The 17,702-nt window shown below is 42.0% G+C and overlaps 1 protein-coding gene across 1 annotated transcript in view; it reads right to left on the reverse strand.

Annotated features, from left to right (window-relative positions):
• CAMSAP3 (calmodulin regulated spectrin associated protein family member 3) overlaps nt 1-17,702 on the reverse strand; it is a 75,650-nt gene that overhangs the window by 4,841 nt on the left and 53,107 nt on the right. Inside the window, exons 3-14 of the mRNA XM_044279055.1 lie at nt 16,589-16,717; nt 16,198-16,281; nt 10,061-10,199; nt 5,692-5,831; nt 5,523-5,598; nt 5,359-5,410; nt 5,103-5,140; nt 4,941-5,013; nt 3,020-4,856; nt 2,731-2,864; nt 1,116-1,348; nt 930-1,032 (exon numbers count right to left, since the gene is read on the reverse strand). Of these exons, the coding sequence (XP_044134990.1) occupies nt 930-1,032; nt 1,116-1,348; nt 2,731-2,864; nt 3,020-4,856; nt 4,941-5,013; nt 5,103-5,140; nt 5,359-5,410; nt 5,523-5,598; nt 5,692-5,831; nt 10,061-10,199; nt 16,198-16,281; nt 16,589-16,717 (3,038 nt within the window). The remainder of the gene's footprint in view (nt 1-929; nt 1,033-1,115; nt 1,349-2,730; nt 2,865-3,019; nt 4,857-4,940; nt 5,014-5,102; nt 5,141-5,358; nt 5,411-5,522; nt 5,599-5,691; nt 5,832-10,060; nt 10,200-16,197; nt 16,282-16,588; nt 16,718-17,702) is intronic.

A 17,702-nucleotide genomic window follows, 5' to 3' on the forward strand; every position in this document is an offset into this window, starting at 1 on the left:
ACGCGCGTTTACTATTGCAAAAAACGTGCATAAAAACGCGCGACAAATACGCGCGTTTTACCCGCGTCTCAGAAACGCTCAGGTGTGAACCCAGGGTAAATCCTTTCTTTAGATTTCCAAGTGCTTTCTAATCCACTTCTGGCTCTGGCTGAAAAACCTGCAGGAAAATTTGCCTCATAACTTCCTGTCAAAACCCTGTGTGAACCTACCCTTAGGGAAAAACCCAAACCTAGACCCTGAGGAACTTTACCATCAACAACTTTGCTTCCCTAGATTATGTGGGACTTTATCTCTTTACCTATTTAGGTGTTATAAAGTGGTATATCTTAGGAACTGAATTAGTTTATTAAAGTATCCCATTAGTATCTGTCATGGGGAAAATAAATATGTTGTTATGTAGGCTCTATATAGTGGCATTATTTGGACACTGTGTTTAAATATTTTGACACTGTATGGCAGTATTCTTTGGCCTCTGAAGGACTGTATTGTGAGGGCCTAGGATTGAAGTATTATTTATTAGATGCCAATATTCAGATATAAACAACTGTCTATCCAACCCCTAAAAAACTGTCCATCATTAACATATTCCAGAATTCCTGGACTGAAAAATCTTTTAGATTTTTTTTTTATGCCCAACGTCTTGCAGGGACAAGCTAAGTTTTAAGCGGCTGTTCTCATGTAATTTCCCAATACAGGTGTATGGAGCTATACGTACCATTAAGGAAATAAAGGTGTTGTATTATAGGTGCACTGTGACTAGTGCCCTTGAAGGGATAATCCTTTGTCTGGCATTTAAAGTAATTACCCTGTGGGCACCATTACGAAATTTAAACTATTTTATGGTTACCGATATATGTTGGCTGGAACAGTAGCTGGTATTGTTATGGTGTCTCCATAATGCAATTTCTAAGGAGAGATTAAGTCTTTACCTTGGGGATCGAGGTGACTTTCTAAATGTTCCTCCACCATTGTCATTTCCCACAGTAGAGAGGGACATGGTGGACTGAGAATAGACTTTACTTAGTTTGGAGCCTAAAAAAAAAAATAATTCTAATGAGAAGACTTCACATTAAAGTGCTGTGGAATCTCATCCTCCACGGTTGCCACAATCTTACCCAACAGTCCTCTCATGGGACTTCGGGAAATTACAGAGTCGTCATGGAAAACTGTCTTGGGGCGCTGTTTTTTAACAGCTCGAACGGTCATAGGCTTTTGCCGAAGGACTTTATCCAGATCTTCCATAATCTTCAGCTGCTGTCGACGCTGGTGCTCTTGCCTGGTGAAGTCCCCTCGACGCTGCACTGTTTCTTCCTCCTTGCGCTGTTGCTCCTCCTGCTGTTGCGGTGGACTGGAAAAAGTTATTAAAATAGAGGTTAGCAAGACACTACAATGGAAGGCCACAATTGCCCCATGCCAGCATGTGGTGCTCTGCATTCAGGCTAACTAACTTAATTTCCAAAATGGTGTTCATATATTTTGTTTCCCCGATGAACACGGGGCTTACAGGTCATTAAAAATACTATTACTAATAACAATAATGTAATATCCAGTGGGTCTACAGAGGCTTAGTGGTTGAAGCATTTATTCATGGGTGGTCTATACAGGTAAAAATTAGGGTGCAGAAGTCACACGGAGGTCATCTATGTGCATTTCACATCCGTATGTCAGTTCTGTAAATGATAGAACATGTCCTATACTTGTCCATAAAATGCGGAAGGCAGATCCACTGAAGTCAATGGGCCTGCAAAAAAAATAAAAAATGCGGACGACACAGGGGCCGATTCTGTATTTTACTGATCTGCAGTTTGCAGACAGCGAAATGCTTAGAATCGTGTGCATAAAGCCTTAATGGTAAACAAGCTTAGTGAAAGGGGTTGCTGTCAGCAGGCCTCATTTTCTAAAGCAGTGAAGGGGTTAATACTTGCATCCCAGGTAATCTGTTTAAAGGGTATATGTCAATATCCCTGGTGGTCTTAAGGTTCACTTCTGACAGGAAGCTGAAGATTCCTTATCCATTCCTGATATTAGAGACAGAGCAGTGAATAAGGAGGACTGTAAGGCTGTGTCTTTGTTAAATAATATGTGATTGGTATTGAATATAAAGGATTTATTACACCACACACTGACACCATCTATAGTGATACACAAGGGCGATGGGAGGCCTATATTTGAAGTCTCCATATATGACGATGTAGAAGTACATACATTAGTAATACACGCCTGTATCTATGGTATAAATAACTGACAGAGACAAACAAGGGGGTGGTCTTCTTACTCTCACTCTGTTGCGGGTTGCTGCTGAAGATGGAAGACACACATGGAGCCTGAGAAGGAGGTTCCTACCCTTCAACAATGATTCTTTATGGACTTTCATATTCACATATGGACAATAGACTAAGACTTCCTAAACTATTCTTGTAAGCAAACAACTTCTATGAAGACCGAAAATAAATTGCATTATTTCTTTTTTATATAACTCTTGTTGAATCCTGGTGATGAGTCCTCCGGGTGTTCCTTACTCCAAATAACACATACATTATATTTGGAGAGGATTACCAAATCAGTTTTATATTTTTCATATACATATTTATTACAGTCTTAAGAGGTGCACAGTTGTCTCATAAGCACTGTACCCAATCTCTAGGGAGACAACTTACAAGAGGTATGGGGCCATAATGTTTTCTGATATAATTCCACCCACACAGACAGAAGCATCAACCCTGCCCTTACCTGGCCTCCTCTTTCTTTTCTTTTTCCTCATCTTGCCATTGTTTTCTTTTCCGTGCTTCCTCTATCCTCTTCTGCTGCTTCTCCAGCAGAGCTGCCCTCCTTTGTGCCATCTCATCCTCTGTCCGTTCCTCACCCTGGCGACGAATCAAAAAATAATTTACATCAATTCATTTACTTCATCTCCAGAAAACATTTTCAAAAATTCAACCAGAAGTCGCAAAAAGGATGCTTTGTAATAATTGCTCAGTGTGTGTGTGTGTGTGTGTGTGTGTGTGGTTAAATGCCTCACCTTAAAGAAGAATCCAACTCCTCTCTGCAGTCCTCCTTCCTCCCCTGGAGTTCCTTCTAATGAGTCCATTCCATCTACTTCCCCATCTTCTCTTGGCTGCAATTCGGATAATGGGATCTCAATCAAACTACTCCGTTTTGTTTCTTTATCTTCTTCAGCCAATGACCCGACTCCGCTGCTCTGAGGAACCACTGAAGCCACAGGGCGCGAGTTCCCATGGACCTCATAATTTGGCATAGTTTCCTCATCTTCATGTTCTTCATCTGTGAAATGGATAGAGGACCGTGTCTGGACAGAAACTTTGCTGGGGGAAAATTTACGTAAGTGAGGTATGGTGTCCACATTATGCGGAGCGAGGAGTACTCTGTTAAGAGGTGGAATCTTAAGCTCAACAGGACGAGTATTTTTGGGACTCTTAGGTGCAACTGGTTGTACCTGTAGTGATCTTCTAGTGTTGGGCTGTGGAGATTTTGGAGCCATACGTGAAGGCGACTGTGAAGGAGATGCTGGGGAGGAACGAGGCATTTGGATCTCCCTGGTAAGTCTAGTGGGGGGTGATGACTTTGGCCGATGGGCTGGAGGTGAGGACTTTGGAGCTGGTATAACCCAAGCTTTACTTTCTTTCTTCATCATCTTCTCCTGTTGGTCTGACAGCCTCTTCATGTCAGACTGCAGAGACGACAGTGCAGTATTCAGTTTAGCTACTGCCCGGTTGTATTCGCCAAGATTATCCTCCAGCCCTGCTTTTGTCACTTCTGGGGAAAAGCTAACTTGTTTCTCACTACGATTTTTCACAGATGCATCAGGTGTCCCCCCATTATTTTTTTCTTCTCCTTCACTTAATTTCTTAAGTTTTTCATCTTCACTTTCTTTAGGAAGCCCTTCATCTGGGGATAACTTCAAATCGTCCAGTCCTTCATCTCCATCATCTTCTCCTTCTCTCCTTTTTAACTGGAGGAAGGCACTCTTTCCAAGACGTTGTCGATGCTTCGCAAATATAGCTTCTATTCTTTTTTTCTGGGCCTCAATAGCCCTTCTTTTTTCTTCAAGCCTAGCACCAAGCTGGTTCATCTCAGAGTTCAAGGCTGGGCTCTTAACTGGAGACTCCTCAGCTTTTTGTGCCCATGTGGTTGTATTAGGAGAATTATTAGGTACTGAGGATGGGGAACCATCTGGGTTAACTTTGGCATCAAGTTTCTTCTTGCGTTCAGCAAAACTTGTCATCTTTGCACCAGACCCAGCAGAAGAATCAGCCTGGGAGCTGAGTGAGCTTCTACTGGATTCTTGAGTTTGTCTGGTCTCCTCTGCATCAGAATCCAAGCTATTATCTCGCAGGACAGAGTCATCATCTCTCGAGAGCCTTCTAGAACCATCATGAGTCCTGTAAACACCCAAGTTTGGGACAGGTTCTTCTTCCACCTTGGATGGCTTAGATTCCTCTGGTGAGTGAAGATAGAAACCATCTGGTGCTCCCTCTGGGACAAGCCTAGTTTCAGAACTGTGGATGATTTGCAGAGCTTCTTCAATTGTTGGGAGATCTGTCTGTGTTCCTTGTCCTCCACCTGGTTTCTCCTGAACCTGCAGGTCATTGGTTCCCTTCCCAGTTAATGGGACTTTTTTGAAGGTGCGGGGTTGCATCGGAAATTCTGCTGCATCCTCAGTAGGGGTATACGTAGCTCTTGTAACACAGTTTGGTGAGGATGGAGCGTAGACTGGAGCAGTTAGGCTGTCTGAGCTAACAGAGCGAAGAATGTTTACAGGGTTCCCCATTACTATGTCAACATCACTGTCAAGCCCAAATGGTATACTAAAGGAGACTGCTTGAGATAGAGGATGACTATAACAAAAAAGAAAATAAAAGTGAAAACAAAGAACCCACAAGTTACATATACTCCTGCTCTTGAACAATATACCAACACACCTTAATGGGTTTTTCGTCCACGTCTTTCCAAACCCATCCATGTGGGACATTGATGACGAGTGAGGCAACGATCCTACAAGACAAGGAAAACCATAACCTAAAATAGCCATGTTTGAATTGCTTAGTATGTGAAAAAAATGGTTGCAGGAAAGTCATATTTACCTGTGGTTCCTGGTTTGAAGGTAAATATTGGAGAACCCCTGAGAAGAGAGGACACTGTGTGAATCAGGTTGTAAGAAATAAAAAGGGAAAAAAATAAAAATAAAAAAATCAGGGTGTAAAATCTGAAAGAGAAACTATTGAATCCTGCAACAACAAACACATTTTTGGAACCTCACTGTAATAACACTAGGGAAGACCATTCCTTACTGTAGGATGAGTTGGAAGCCTCATAATAAAGCTGTCAATGTACACCTACCCCCCACTGTGCGCACTTGAAGGTGTTGTACTCTCGTTCCCGGGCTGCAAATCTAAAAATGGACACCACAAACAAGTCAAAACACTAAAGACAAATAATATGAATATAACGTTTTATCTTTATTGGTTTATCTGTTTTGGGTCATGAATGGTGTCTCTACTTACCTTTGGGTTTCACAAAGTCGGGTTTGGCTACTTCAAAACAGTAGTACAGGTCTGCTAATAGTGAAAGGAGATTTACCTGATGGACAAGAGCAGAAGAAAGAAGCAACCATTAAATATCATATTATACAGACCCAACCTCCAGCAATACATGGTGGAAGAAAAGTCTCACCCTCAAGGCAGTGGGCACATACAGGAGGTCCTCCAGGGAAAGTGGGCAAGATGGTGGCAGATGGTTGGCATAGAAGTCTCTCAAGAGCTGCAAGTTGTAGAGACTGTCAGCTACTGACATTGTATCCTTCAAACAGACATCTGAAAAATAAAAATGTAAATGACTAGGGATACTGAAAATGACATTGAGTCATGATCAACTATGATTGGGAGGCATCCTGATTAAGCAGGAACCTCCCTCAATGCTTCATCTGCAATAAGAGACCAGTCAATCAGCTGAATGGAGGGTGTCAAGAGGCGATTGTTCTTTGCTTTATGACATATTTGTGCAAGTCTGCTTGCTCTGGGATTTTGCAGCAAGTGTTACCCACTAGCAAATAGGTGTATTAATATGAGTGGGTTTAGTGTCCCCCTAATTAAATGCTAAAGTGAAATATTTATTGTCTCTCCTTGATTTTAAAAGAACTATAGACATAGTTTGTTGCTGTACCAAGTTACCTCTTCTGTCTGCCAGTTAGCAAGATCAGAGGGAGCAGAACTGCCAGATCAGACTACACCTAGGGTTTGTTTGTAGTCTGAAACCATGGAGCTATGCAAGTAAATTTTTTTTATAAAGCATCACTAGAAAATGCCATAAGATTACAATCAGTGGGGGTCCAACCTCTGTGACTTCAGCTGATTTGAGGCTCCTTTGGCTTTCCCCCCCCCCTTGCTCCTGTACTCGCTTGTGATTTTCACGCAGCCCAATTCACTTCTATGGGGCCAGTGTTGCGTGTAAAAACGCACAATAGAGCATGCTGCAATTTTCACGCAAAGCACAAGTGATGCGTGAAAATCACCGCTCATGTGCACAGCCCCATAGAAATGAATGGGTCCGGATTCAGTGCGGGTGCAATGCGTTCACCTCACGCATTGTACCCACACGGAAATCTCGCCCGTGTGAACCCAGCCTAAGGCCCCTTTCACACGGGCAAGGTTTCTGCACGGGTGCAATGCGCGAGGTGAACGCATTGCACCCGCACTGAATCCGGACCTATTCATTTCTATGGGGCTGTGCACATAAGCGGTGATTTTCACGCATCACTTGTGCGTTGCATGAAAATCGCAGCATGTTCTATATTCAGCGTTTTTCACACAAATCAGGCCCCATAGAAGTGAATGGGGCTGCGTGATAATCGCAAGCATCCGCAAGCAAGTGCGGAAGCAGAGCGATTTTCACGCACGGTTGCTAGGAGATGATAGGGATGGAGACCCGATCATTATTATTTTCCCTTAGAACATGGTTATAGGGGAATATAATAGCATTCTTAATACAGAATTCTTAGTAAAATAGGGATGGAGAGGTAAAAAAAAAAAAAAATAATAATAATTTAACTCACCTTAATCCACTTGATCGCGCAGCCGGCTTCTCTTCTGTCTTCATCTTTGCTGTGCACAGGAAAAGGACCTTTGATGATGTCACTGCGCTCATCACATGGTCCATCACATGAACCATGGCGATGGATCATGTGATAGACCATGTGATGAGCGCAGTGACGTCATCAAAGGTCGTATTCCTCAAAGAAGAAGACAGAAGAGAAGCCGGGCTGAGCGATCAAGTGGATTAAAGGGGTTGTCCGGGATTGGGGACCTGGGTCTACATGTACAATGGTCCCCTAAATATTACATTCATGCCTGTCCTTCCCTTACCAGACATTTCTGATGGCCCTTTTTTACTTCTCAAATTTTCAGCCGGAAGTGCAGTTTCTATACAGTCAGTGACGTACCGGGTCCCTTTCTGCATAGCAAAGCCTCTCCTTCCGCTTCACAAGGAGCCCGGTGACGTCACAGTCAGCCTCTAATTATTCCAAGCGCATGGAGGGGCAGTAACTATGCGGCAACAGAAGCGCTAAGCCACGCCCCCTCACGGCGCGAAGCCACGCTCATCGCAGCGCTAAGCCACGCCCCCCGCCGAGCAGGGCGCATTCTTAGTAAGGAAGCAGGCGTTTAGCTGCGATGGGACCCAGAAAGCATTGAGGCAGGAAGTTACGGCACATAAACAGAAAGGTAAACAATCAGTGGGGGACTGTAGGAGCCCTGCTGAAGTGTAAAAATACCTACAAACATCTGGGGGGACCTTCAAACTGCTAGTAATAGTGATTTAACTGGTTTAAAAAAAAAATCTTGATCCCGGACAACCCCTTTAAGGCGAGTTAAATTATTATTTATTTTATTTTTTTAACCCCTCCAGCCCTATTTTACTAAGCATTCTGTATTAACCATGTTATAAGGGAAAATAATACAGTCTACACAACACCTAATCCAAACCCGAACTTCTCTGAAGTAGTCCGGGTTCGGGTACCAAACATGCCGATTTTTCTCACACGCGTGCAAAACGCATTACAATGTTTTGCAATCACGCATGTTCCCGCAACGCACCCGCATTATTTTCCGCAACGCCCATGTGAAACCAGCCTAAGAGTATCACTATGAAGGAAAAAACATAACTAGTGCTGCGGCCCCCTCATCAGTGGCTTTCAGTAGTCTAGCATCCTAGTGATATTCCCTCACTTCAGATAGTGGGGAAAACCCTGTTATGGTGGGCTCACACATGGATTTCTTTAACATTTTTGTATCTTTTTCAGTTTTGGTGTGTTTTTAGCATTTTTTTTTGTCAACAAGTGCAGGGCCAAATGTTCCATGGAAGTTCATGGAAAATATTAAACACAGGACAAACAGGCGTTTTTATTTTGTTCGTTTTTTTGTGTCAATGTGCAGTGTATACTGGCATATTTAATGGTGGCTTTGCATGGCATTTTTTTTTTCCCAATGCTTTTTTCCCCCCCATACAGATCTACAGGGGACACATACTTTAATATTAAAGGCAGGCATAAAAATATGCGATTAAAAAATTCCAGGCACTAAAACACCTCAAAAACATTACAAAAAAGTGCAGATCAAGTCATGTGTTTTTTAAAGCTTTTTGGCCCAGAAAATCCAATCAGAGACAAACTGTGGGTTAAGGAACTCTTAGGCCTCTTTCACACGGGCGTCGCGTGTGAGGGCCGGATAGGATGCGGGGCGTCGTGGCAAAATGCACAATTTTTCCACGCGAGTGCAAAGCGTTTTAATGCGTTTTGCACGCACGTGAGAAAGATCGGCATGTTTGGTACCCAGACCCAAAACCGGACTTCTTCACAGAAGTTCGGGTTTGGGTTAGGTGTTGTGTAGATTTTATTATTTTCCCATATACCATGGTTATAAGGGAAAATAATAGCATTCTTAATACAAAAAATATGTTAAATTTACCTTATCCACTTGTTTGCGCAACCCCGGCTTCTCTCTTTTCTTCTTTGATGACCTGGGAGGAAAAGGACCTTTGATGACATCACTGCGCTCATCACATGGTCCATCACCATTGTGATGGACTATGTGATGAGCGTGGAGCCATCACATGGCCCATCACCATGGTGATGGACCATATGATGAGCGCAGTGACGTCACCAAACGTCCTTTTCTCCCAGGTCCTCAAAGAAGAAAGAAAGAAGAGAAGCCGGGGTTGCGCAAACAAGTGGATGAGGTAAGTTTAATTAAATTTTATTTTTTTAACCCGTCCATCCCTAATTTACTTAGTATTCTGTATTAAAAATGCTATTATTTTCCCTTATAACCATGTTATAAGGTAAAATAATAAAGATCGGGTCCCATTCGTCACCTAGCAACCGTGCGTGAAAAATCGCACTGCATCCGCACTAGCTTGCAGATGCTTGCGATTTTCACGCAGCCCCATTCACTTCTACGGGGCCTGCGTTGCTTGAAAAACGCAGAATATAGAGCATGCTGCGATTATCACGCAACGCACAAGTGATGCGTGAAAATCACCGCTCGTGTGCACAGCCCCAAAGAAATGAATGGGTCCGGATTCAGTGCGGGTGCAATGTGTTCACCTCACGCATTGCGCCCGTGCAGAAAACTCGCCGGTGTGAAAGAGGCCTTAGGGTCCTTCTTCCGGGTCATTATATGGAGATTGTGATCTAGAAGGCAGCCTAAAGGTATGCAACAAGTCAAAAGTTGACATTCTGCAATATTAGCTCTTGTGGAATATCTCTCAAGTGCAGAGGTCAAACACTTGACAGGTAAAGTCACAGGCTTGGTGTTTTCCTACTTATTTCCATCCTCTATTACCCCTTTTAAACAAATGCTTTTTACATACACAACCAGCAGGGGGTGCCATGAGGATGAGAGCTCAGAACCCTGTAGCATTGTGAACACACTGCTACTCATGAGGAAATACAATAAGCTAAGCAAAGTGTAATATACTACACCAACTATTTCTTTTTTCCGGTTCTGAGAAAGGGGTGTAACATGTACCAAACACTCATGCTACTCACCCTGCAGTCTGAGCTCAGCTGGGCAGTAATAGTGAATCATGGCAGCCAGGGCACTCCCATTAGACAAGTCTCTCAAGGATGATACGGATGTAAAGCATGGGGTCTGTCTGGATAGAGCTTTGTCTTTCCGATACCGGATCTAGGGGGGGAATTGGGAAGGAAGGGAAATTAGTATTAGCAGTGTACACTGACCAAGCATGGCTGACTGCTACACGGTGCATAGGGTCTAAGCGTGTAATATCTACTAAACACATAGGTAGCAGCTACTGGTGTTGTTTGGCAGTCAGTTAGCCCTCTCCAGCGTTGTACAGGTGCCGATTCTACATGAGGCTTTACCAGCAACCTACAGCATTGAGTGCAGGGTGTGGATGTGAGAGCCTGTTCTATTACAAGCCCCACAGTGTGGTTTGTGCTCGACAAAGTCCTCATCGCTTTTAACTATATTACAGGCCGGCGTGTGAACAAGACATGCAGCCACTACAGGGGTGTGTGCACAAAACCATTACACAGTCAGCAAGCTGCATAAAAGAAAATATAGAAGAAAAATGTATACATAACAACCCACAAGAATTGTTTTTGTTAAAAGGGGTTAATGACACATTCACTAAAATAATAGAAACATTCAAATCACCAAATCTGGATTTCTTCCTCTTACTCTTGTTTGTACAGAGGTGACAATGAGACACTTATATCCTGAAGAACATTGTGAGGGACACAGAGCTGGTTCATCTGGCCTTACAAGAATGTCACAAAAAAAAAAAAACTGCCTTGACAGGAACAAAACCAAAATCCTATAGTGGGCCACTAAGGGTCAAACTGGTCCACAAGAGGATCCACCAAGGGGCCTAGGCTCTAGGACAGTAATTGGCATCAAAGGTTCAGCAAAAGACTCCATGTTCTGCATACTTGGTCAGGGGTGATCCTCAAAATTATTTCTTCTAGTTGGAACAAGGAACCCCAACAAACTAATGTCTATGGCGGAGCACAAGAGCCCAATGGGACACCCATATATTTATAACCTTTTATACCATTTTAAGGTCTCCTGTGGCGTAATTCCGCATCTTGGCCTAACCATGGTATAGATGGCCTTTATCTAACATGCATTAATATGATACAGCTGAAAGCACATTATGGCTAATTGCTGTAACGTTAGTGCAGTCTTCTACTCTCCACTGCTGTCCATATTCAGCTTGAACCTATAGCTTTGTCAAGAACTGGCCATACATGAGGTGTTGATGATGCCATCTGCTGCCAATAATCAGAAGCACTTAAAAGCACTTGAAATTCAGGAAAATCAGTTTGATTAGAAAAGGGATGGATGGCGTTAGTTTGTTGTATTCAACCTCCATTCAGGATCTCAAGAGAACAGAATAAGAGGGATCCAAAATGGGCATCTGTCTCACCAACTAGGTCCATCAATGGTATAGAGATATTTACATTAATAGGCCCCATATTACATGAGTGTCTTTGTGCTATCCATGCGTAATAATGAGTCAGATTATTGTGGAAATTGGCCAGCATTCTTGATGGCTACGGCCATAGCAGGTCACCAGATGGCCTGATCCTGGGATCACTCAAGAACGTTCCAAACAAAGGAGGAGACGACATACTGAGACAAGGCAAGGACAATTATCCAATTTTTGTTTGATGTCTATATTAACAAGACAGGAACTGCAGAGAAGTCCCTTAGATGCTGGCTTTAGTTTCAGAAGCCATGGCTAAAGCTGTGGCCCCAAAGACAATATTTAGACAAGGAATTTTTTCCTTCAAGGTTCATTATTTCACACTTAAAACTTAAACTTTGCTTTAACCATTTTTTCCAGTCTACCTAATCTCCAGATAGCTTCAAACCAAATTAGAGGGGTTACTTGAAGCTCTTGGGTCTCTACTATGTGCCATCTAGGTTAGTGGGGTTCCCCCTATGTAACAGACCTGGGTGCAGCTGCTACTTCTGTACACCCTAAAAAGAAAATACCATACAAAACATTTCTATTCTCAGGTGCAAAACCAAAAGCAGCCACTAAGTGTCCTCTCACCACTATTAATATTCTTCATATTTTCTGATATATTATTATTTTTTAACTATGTAATGCAAGAGGAAAAAATACAGATTTGATCAAAAATAAAAATTAAATATATACAAAAAATATGCTTATACCAAACAAAAATTGAACTTTGAACTGTTGGAAATGAGGGCGTGCACAATACGTTACCACAGGAGGCTTATTCCCAGACTCCTTTAAACAAAAAGCGATGGCATGCTAAACGCAACGGAAAAGAGCAACGGAGAAAGTCAGGGCAGCTTCATATTAGAGGGAATGACAGAGACAGAGAGGCTGAGCAGTCGGGCCTACAGCAGAAGTGTCCTTTTCATAGCCAGCGACAAGACTTGGCTGGAGGGTAGTAATATGTAGTTCAATGGAGAAGGAGGAGGCAAATTGGCCACCAGTCAGATGGTACATCAGACAAACATTGATAAGTAGCACTTTACACGCAGTTTTCTAGATTCTGACAGTTATAGAAAACGTCATAGGACCAAAAAATATCAACACTTAAAGCCCAATCCCACTCAATCATGTTCGAAGGCAGTTAAAGGCCAATAAGCCACTTTGTCCAATGTCACATTGCCAGGTATAAGGTGTTGTGGAGTTGCGTTAGATGTCTCAGTGACCTCCTGTGGTCGCGGGTGAATAGGAAAAAAAATAAAAAAGTTTTAGGCCACTTTCACACAAGCGAGTTTTCCACGCATAGCCCCCGCACTGAATCCTGACCCATTCATTTCAAGGGGTCTGTGTACATGAGCGGTTTTTTTCACTCATCAGTTCTGCGTTGCGTGAGAATCATTTTTCACGCAGCCCTGGCCCTGTAGACGTGAATGGTGCTTCAGTGAAAAACGCATTCCATCTGGATGCAGTCCGGGTGCAATGCGTTTTTTTACTGATGGTTGCTAGATGTTGTTTGTAAACCTTCAGTTTTTTTTTTTTTTTTTTTACGCGTGTGAAAAACGCATCAAAACGGAATGCACCCGTGCGGAAAAAAACAGAACAACTTAATGCAATCACAGACAAAACTGACTGAACTTGCTTGCAAAATGGTGCAAGTTTCACTGAACGCATCCTGACACAATCCGTATCGCTTGTGTGAAAGAGGCCTAATTTGGTAAAAAAAAAAAATCAACTTTGACATGTCAATTGCAGAAAGATTACTGATGACCTCAATAATTCCCTCATGTCACATGCAAACAGAGAGACAGCTCAAGCAGCTGCATACTGTGAGGACCCCACCCAGCAACACCTCAGATCTTATCTTACTGGATTCCTGTAAATATTAAAATGAGTAGAAGGCGCGGGAACACCTACATTTTCCTACGTTGGGTGTGATAAGGATTTACTGGTATATGCAGCCAATTGTCAAACATGGTTTTTAGAGCAAAAGCATATTGTTCGGCACAAAATGGAGAAGCCACATCCAACTGAAGTGAAGTCTTTGAAGATATTGTGCAATAAATGGACTAGAAGATCCAAAACCAGCCCTGTCCTACATAAATGTTCAGTACTATTCTTCAAGGTCAATGAACAAGTTAAATGCTTTTTATGATATGCTCTCACACATTTAACATCATGAGCCATAGCTTCTAAATGTTCTAGAACATCTTGAAGAGTGCAAAGAACATTGGAGAAAAAGGGCATGACTACCACAAGGCCGGAAGATCACCTAAACAAGGGCTCCCTTCTGGATTCTGTAGGTGCCCTCATCTATTCATGGTCTCAGGGCTCCACATAGCTGTCCTGGCATAAGAGATCCATCATAGATGACTTCTACTAGACAATTATTATAAGAATTCTAAAAAGAGCAATGTATCATCGAGAAGTCTCTAATAGGAAGCTTATATGTACATTTTTTGGAGGAAACGGGAAGATGGCTTGATTCAGACAAGAATTTATAGGCTAAGGGGCACTGCTGTATAAGCTCAGATGCGGCTGCCACTGCTTTATGGGGATTCTTCACACGGTAGTGCCAGGCCGTGCCTGTAATAACTGATTTATTAGGCATGTACACCCTTGCCAAAACCTGATATACACATATCTACATGATCATCCTTGGAAATGTACTATGACCTGGTGGCCACTGACTTCAGTGGACAGACTTGTAATATGTGGCTGTGATAAGTTCTCCAGGGTGAGAACTGCTTTTAGCAAAAGCTCTCTACTCTGGCTAAATGAGGGGGTTGCAAGGTAGGGACCGCCTCTGTAATAGGGCATATAGAGGCTAACCTGCAAAATGTGCAAATTAGCTCCACAATTTTCATGTCATTTGTAATAGTGATCTCGTCATATGGGGTAGAAGAGACATTTGGGCCCCAAGCCTGACTACAACCTTTTCTCTACATGCAAGTCCCCCCCTGAGGACATTTGGACAGTGGTTACCATAAGGACCACAACTAAAAAATGTTTAAGAAAGCTATCTCCAAGAATACGAACAGATATTAATTTTGACAAAAGAAATATGCCATTTGGACAAGTGTTATTCAAAATAATTACACACCAGGAAATATTGATAAGTAAAAAGACAGGACATTGCTGCGCTAAACCCTTAAAACTGCACCAGCACTCTCACAAAAACAAGGTATAGGCTTACAAAAATAAAAAGTAAAATACATTTAAAAAAACATGCAACTGAAGGGTTAACCCTGCCCAAGTCAATTCATGAGCTCTTGCAGCATCCCCTCTTAGCCCATGGGTTTAAGACTAAAATTTACAAAAAGAATTTGGAAGCTAATTATTCAAAAAAAATTATAGTTCAAGTATTTTCAGTCTAGGGCCTAGGAGGGGAGAGGAGGTGCAAAGGATTCTGGGATAGCAGCACTATTGTGGTAAAAAAAAAAAGAAGAAGCCATAAATGGACAAAAAAAATTATAGGTAGACAGACAGACACATAAGCAAATGGATATGGGTGATATAAAGTGACCAATTTATAGTAAAAATAATGTGAAAATATTACTAGGACAAAAAATGCACAAAAAATATAAAATGTTTTTAATGAAGATAAAGCGAGTTTAAAATAACCATAGACATATAAAAACCAAAGAACGTAATAATATATCACATATCCCACAAGCCTTTGCTATTAATGCAGATCAAGCAGCATCACACATGCATTTTTTGGTTATGAAAACTGAACGGAAACAGGCGTCGACTAGTAGGGGTTGGGGTATGGTACGCCAAAACAAGACGTATAACTGGCACATAGGAAATAAAGGGTCAGGAAACAAGAAAAGCCACTTACAGGGACCAGCTTCCAGTACCAGCGGGAGGGGCACTGGAGAGAAAGAGAAAAATATGGAGGGATGGAGTAACAGAGAAACATATAGGACAGAAGAAATAGGGGGCATTGTAGAAAAGAAAAATAAGGGGGCATTTAAGATATACCCGTCAAGTACACACTACGGAGACATCCATTTTGTCCCAACGCTCAATGATATTTGTAAGTGGATAGTCTACGTTGACATATAGACTACATCAGTCAACAAAATGGCCGTAGTGTGTAGGCAAGGGGTGCAGATTTAAAAAAAAGGAGGGAAGCCTAATGCATAGGAGTATTGGGAATGGAATATTCTTAGCTGCACAAAATGAGAGAAACCGAATGAGACAGTGGGATAAAGGAGAAAGACAGAAGTTGAGATGAGGTGGGGCGAAGACAGAAGACGTAGAACGCCCTCTTGACATGGGATGAGGTGGGCCGGCGAGGGTAGACGAGTTTGAGAAGATAGTCAGAGAAAAGAGAAAAATATGTAACTGAGTTGATCAAGTTTAGATCAAGAAAAAGAGGAGAGGTAAAATGTAAGGAGACAGACCAGGAGACAAGAAGCATCAAGCATATCCTATAATACATACTGTCCACTGTTTTCAGAGATCTATATAGAACCAGAGAAATTACAGAAATTAGCTTTATCTTGAATTTGGAGAGGAACATATCACATAGGCTAGAAGGAGTATAGGTTCTTTATAAACAGAAGTGTCATCTAGAAAAGTTGGCCAGGTATCACAATAGGAGGATGAACTCTACAGGTGGAACAGGTTATGTAGAAACTCTAGATTAAAACTATAAAGCTGATCATATAGTTTTACACTACTTACCCCAGCCTGGTTTGGACCCTCTGGGGCTGAGAGCTGCTTCTGACCTTGTTCCCTTTCGGCTTCTTCCAGCAACTGGCGATTTATCTAGAGACACACATGTAAAACATGAGTGCCACCATTACCTAAGACAAGCTTCATCTGTTGACCAAATCTGTTCAGTTCTAGAGCAAATTTGAGCTTGGTAGAGTAAGAACATGCCTAAACAATAACCTCAAGTGTTGATGACCAATACACTTTGACAAAATCTGCCATAGTTTTCTATTTCTCTTTAAACTAGATGATTGAAAGGGACAATCGATGATGCACTACAAAAAGTTGGTAGGTAGCCCCTTCCACCATTTACAATCTCACGTCACAGCAAACTAAGCACTTACTAAAATTATTAACTTACCTTGTCAACCCAAGAAAGCAACTTAATCTCCAAGCCTCCCAATCCAGGCTCCTCGGTTGAAGGAAGAGACTCTGTGCAGTGACTTAAACATACAATCATCATAGAATCAATCACAGCGAGATGGGCAGCCTGGACAAAGGAGAAGGGATAGTTGGATGTAAGTAACAAAAATTTACCAAAGTACTTCCTGTGAACACTAGAGAGTCAAGACAGTTTTCCAAACCACTTCCTTAAAAGCCCTACTTGTGGCTCTCTAGTTGGTCTTGGCAATGGCAGTAATGACACCAGGAATGTCATAGCATTGATAAAAATTTGCCATAAGGGTTGAAAAGATGTTTCTGTAAGTAGATGCCAGGTTCTGTCAGTAGACCTTGGGTCACCATAAAAAGAAATGGAATTTGGAACAACAGGCAACCATACTGCCACCTGGTAACCAATTAAACAGGTTTGGAGATATCTGATCCACCTAGATATATTTTTGCAGACCTAGGTCTAGATAAAAAAAAATAAAAAAATCCATGGAATCTGATGCTAATGGACCTCTCTTTACATTTTAGAGACTACAAAAATTCCTCTCTAAACACATGACCTAAGTTTTGACCAGAAGGAACCCAACCACATGCCCACTTCATGCCAGTTCCAGTTTTATTTGGACTCCCTTCCTTGTTTAGACCCAAGCTTTACCATTTCGGTTTCCGAATGGTCACCATTATTTTTCAAAACCTGGACAACCCACCTTGAAGATCTCAATTGACTGATTTTTAGAGCTAGTGACAATGGATGGCGTCATCACTCAATACCCCATAATTTCAATGCAGGGATTCCAATTCTTAGTCATCACTAAAGGAACATTTAAATATTACGGTATGTTCCTCATTAACCAGAGAGCAGTATTACTATAATACATCTCTATTTGGTTACACGTGCTACATTCACACAAGTCGGTTTGAAAATAGTCCAGCAAATTGCAGGGGAGAGTGTAATACTATATAATCACGTCAGGATTTGCGTATAGGTCTCATAGGCCTGGGCCTGCACCGACAGAATACTGGTGGCAGTATTAGATCACTTTGTTTACAAGCATGCCAGTATAAAATCATCATCATTATTATGT

Source organism: Bufo gargarizans, chromosome 2 (assembly GCF_014858855.1).
Source record: "Bufo gargarizans isolate SCDJY-AF-19 chromosome 2, ASM1485885v1, whole genome shotgun sequence".
NCBI lineage: Eukaryota > Metazoa > Chordata > Amphibia > Anura > Bufonidae > Bufo > Bufo gargarizans.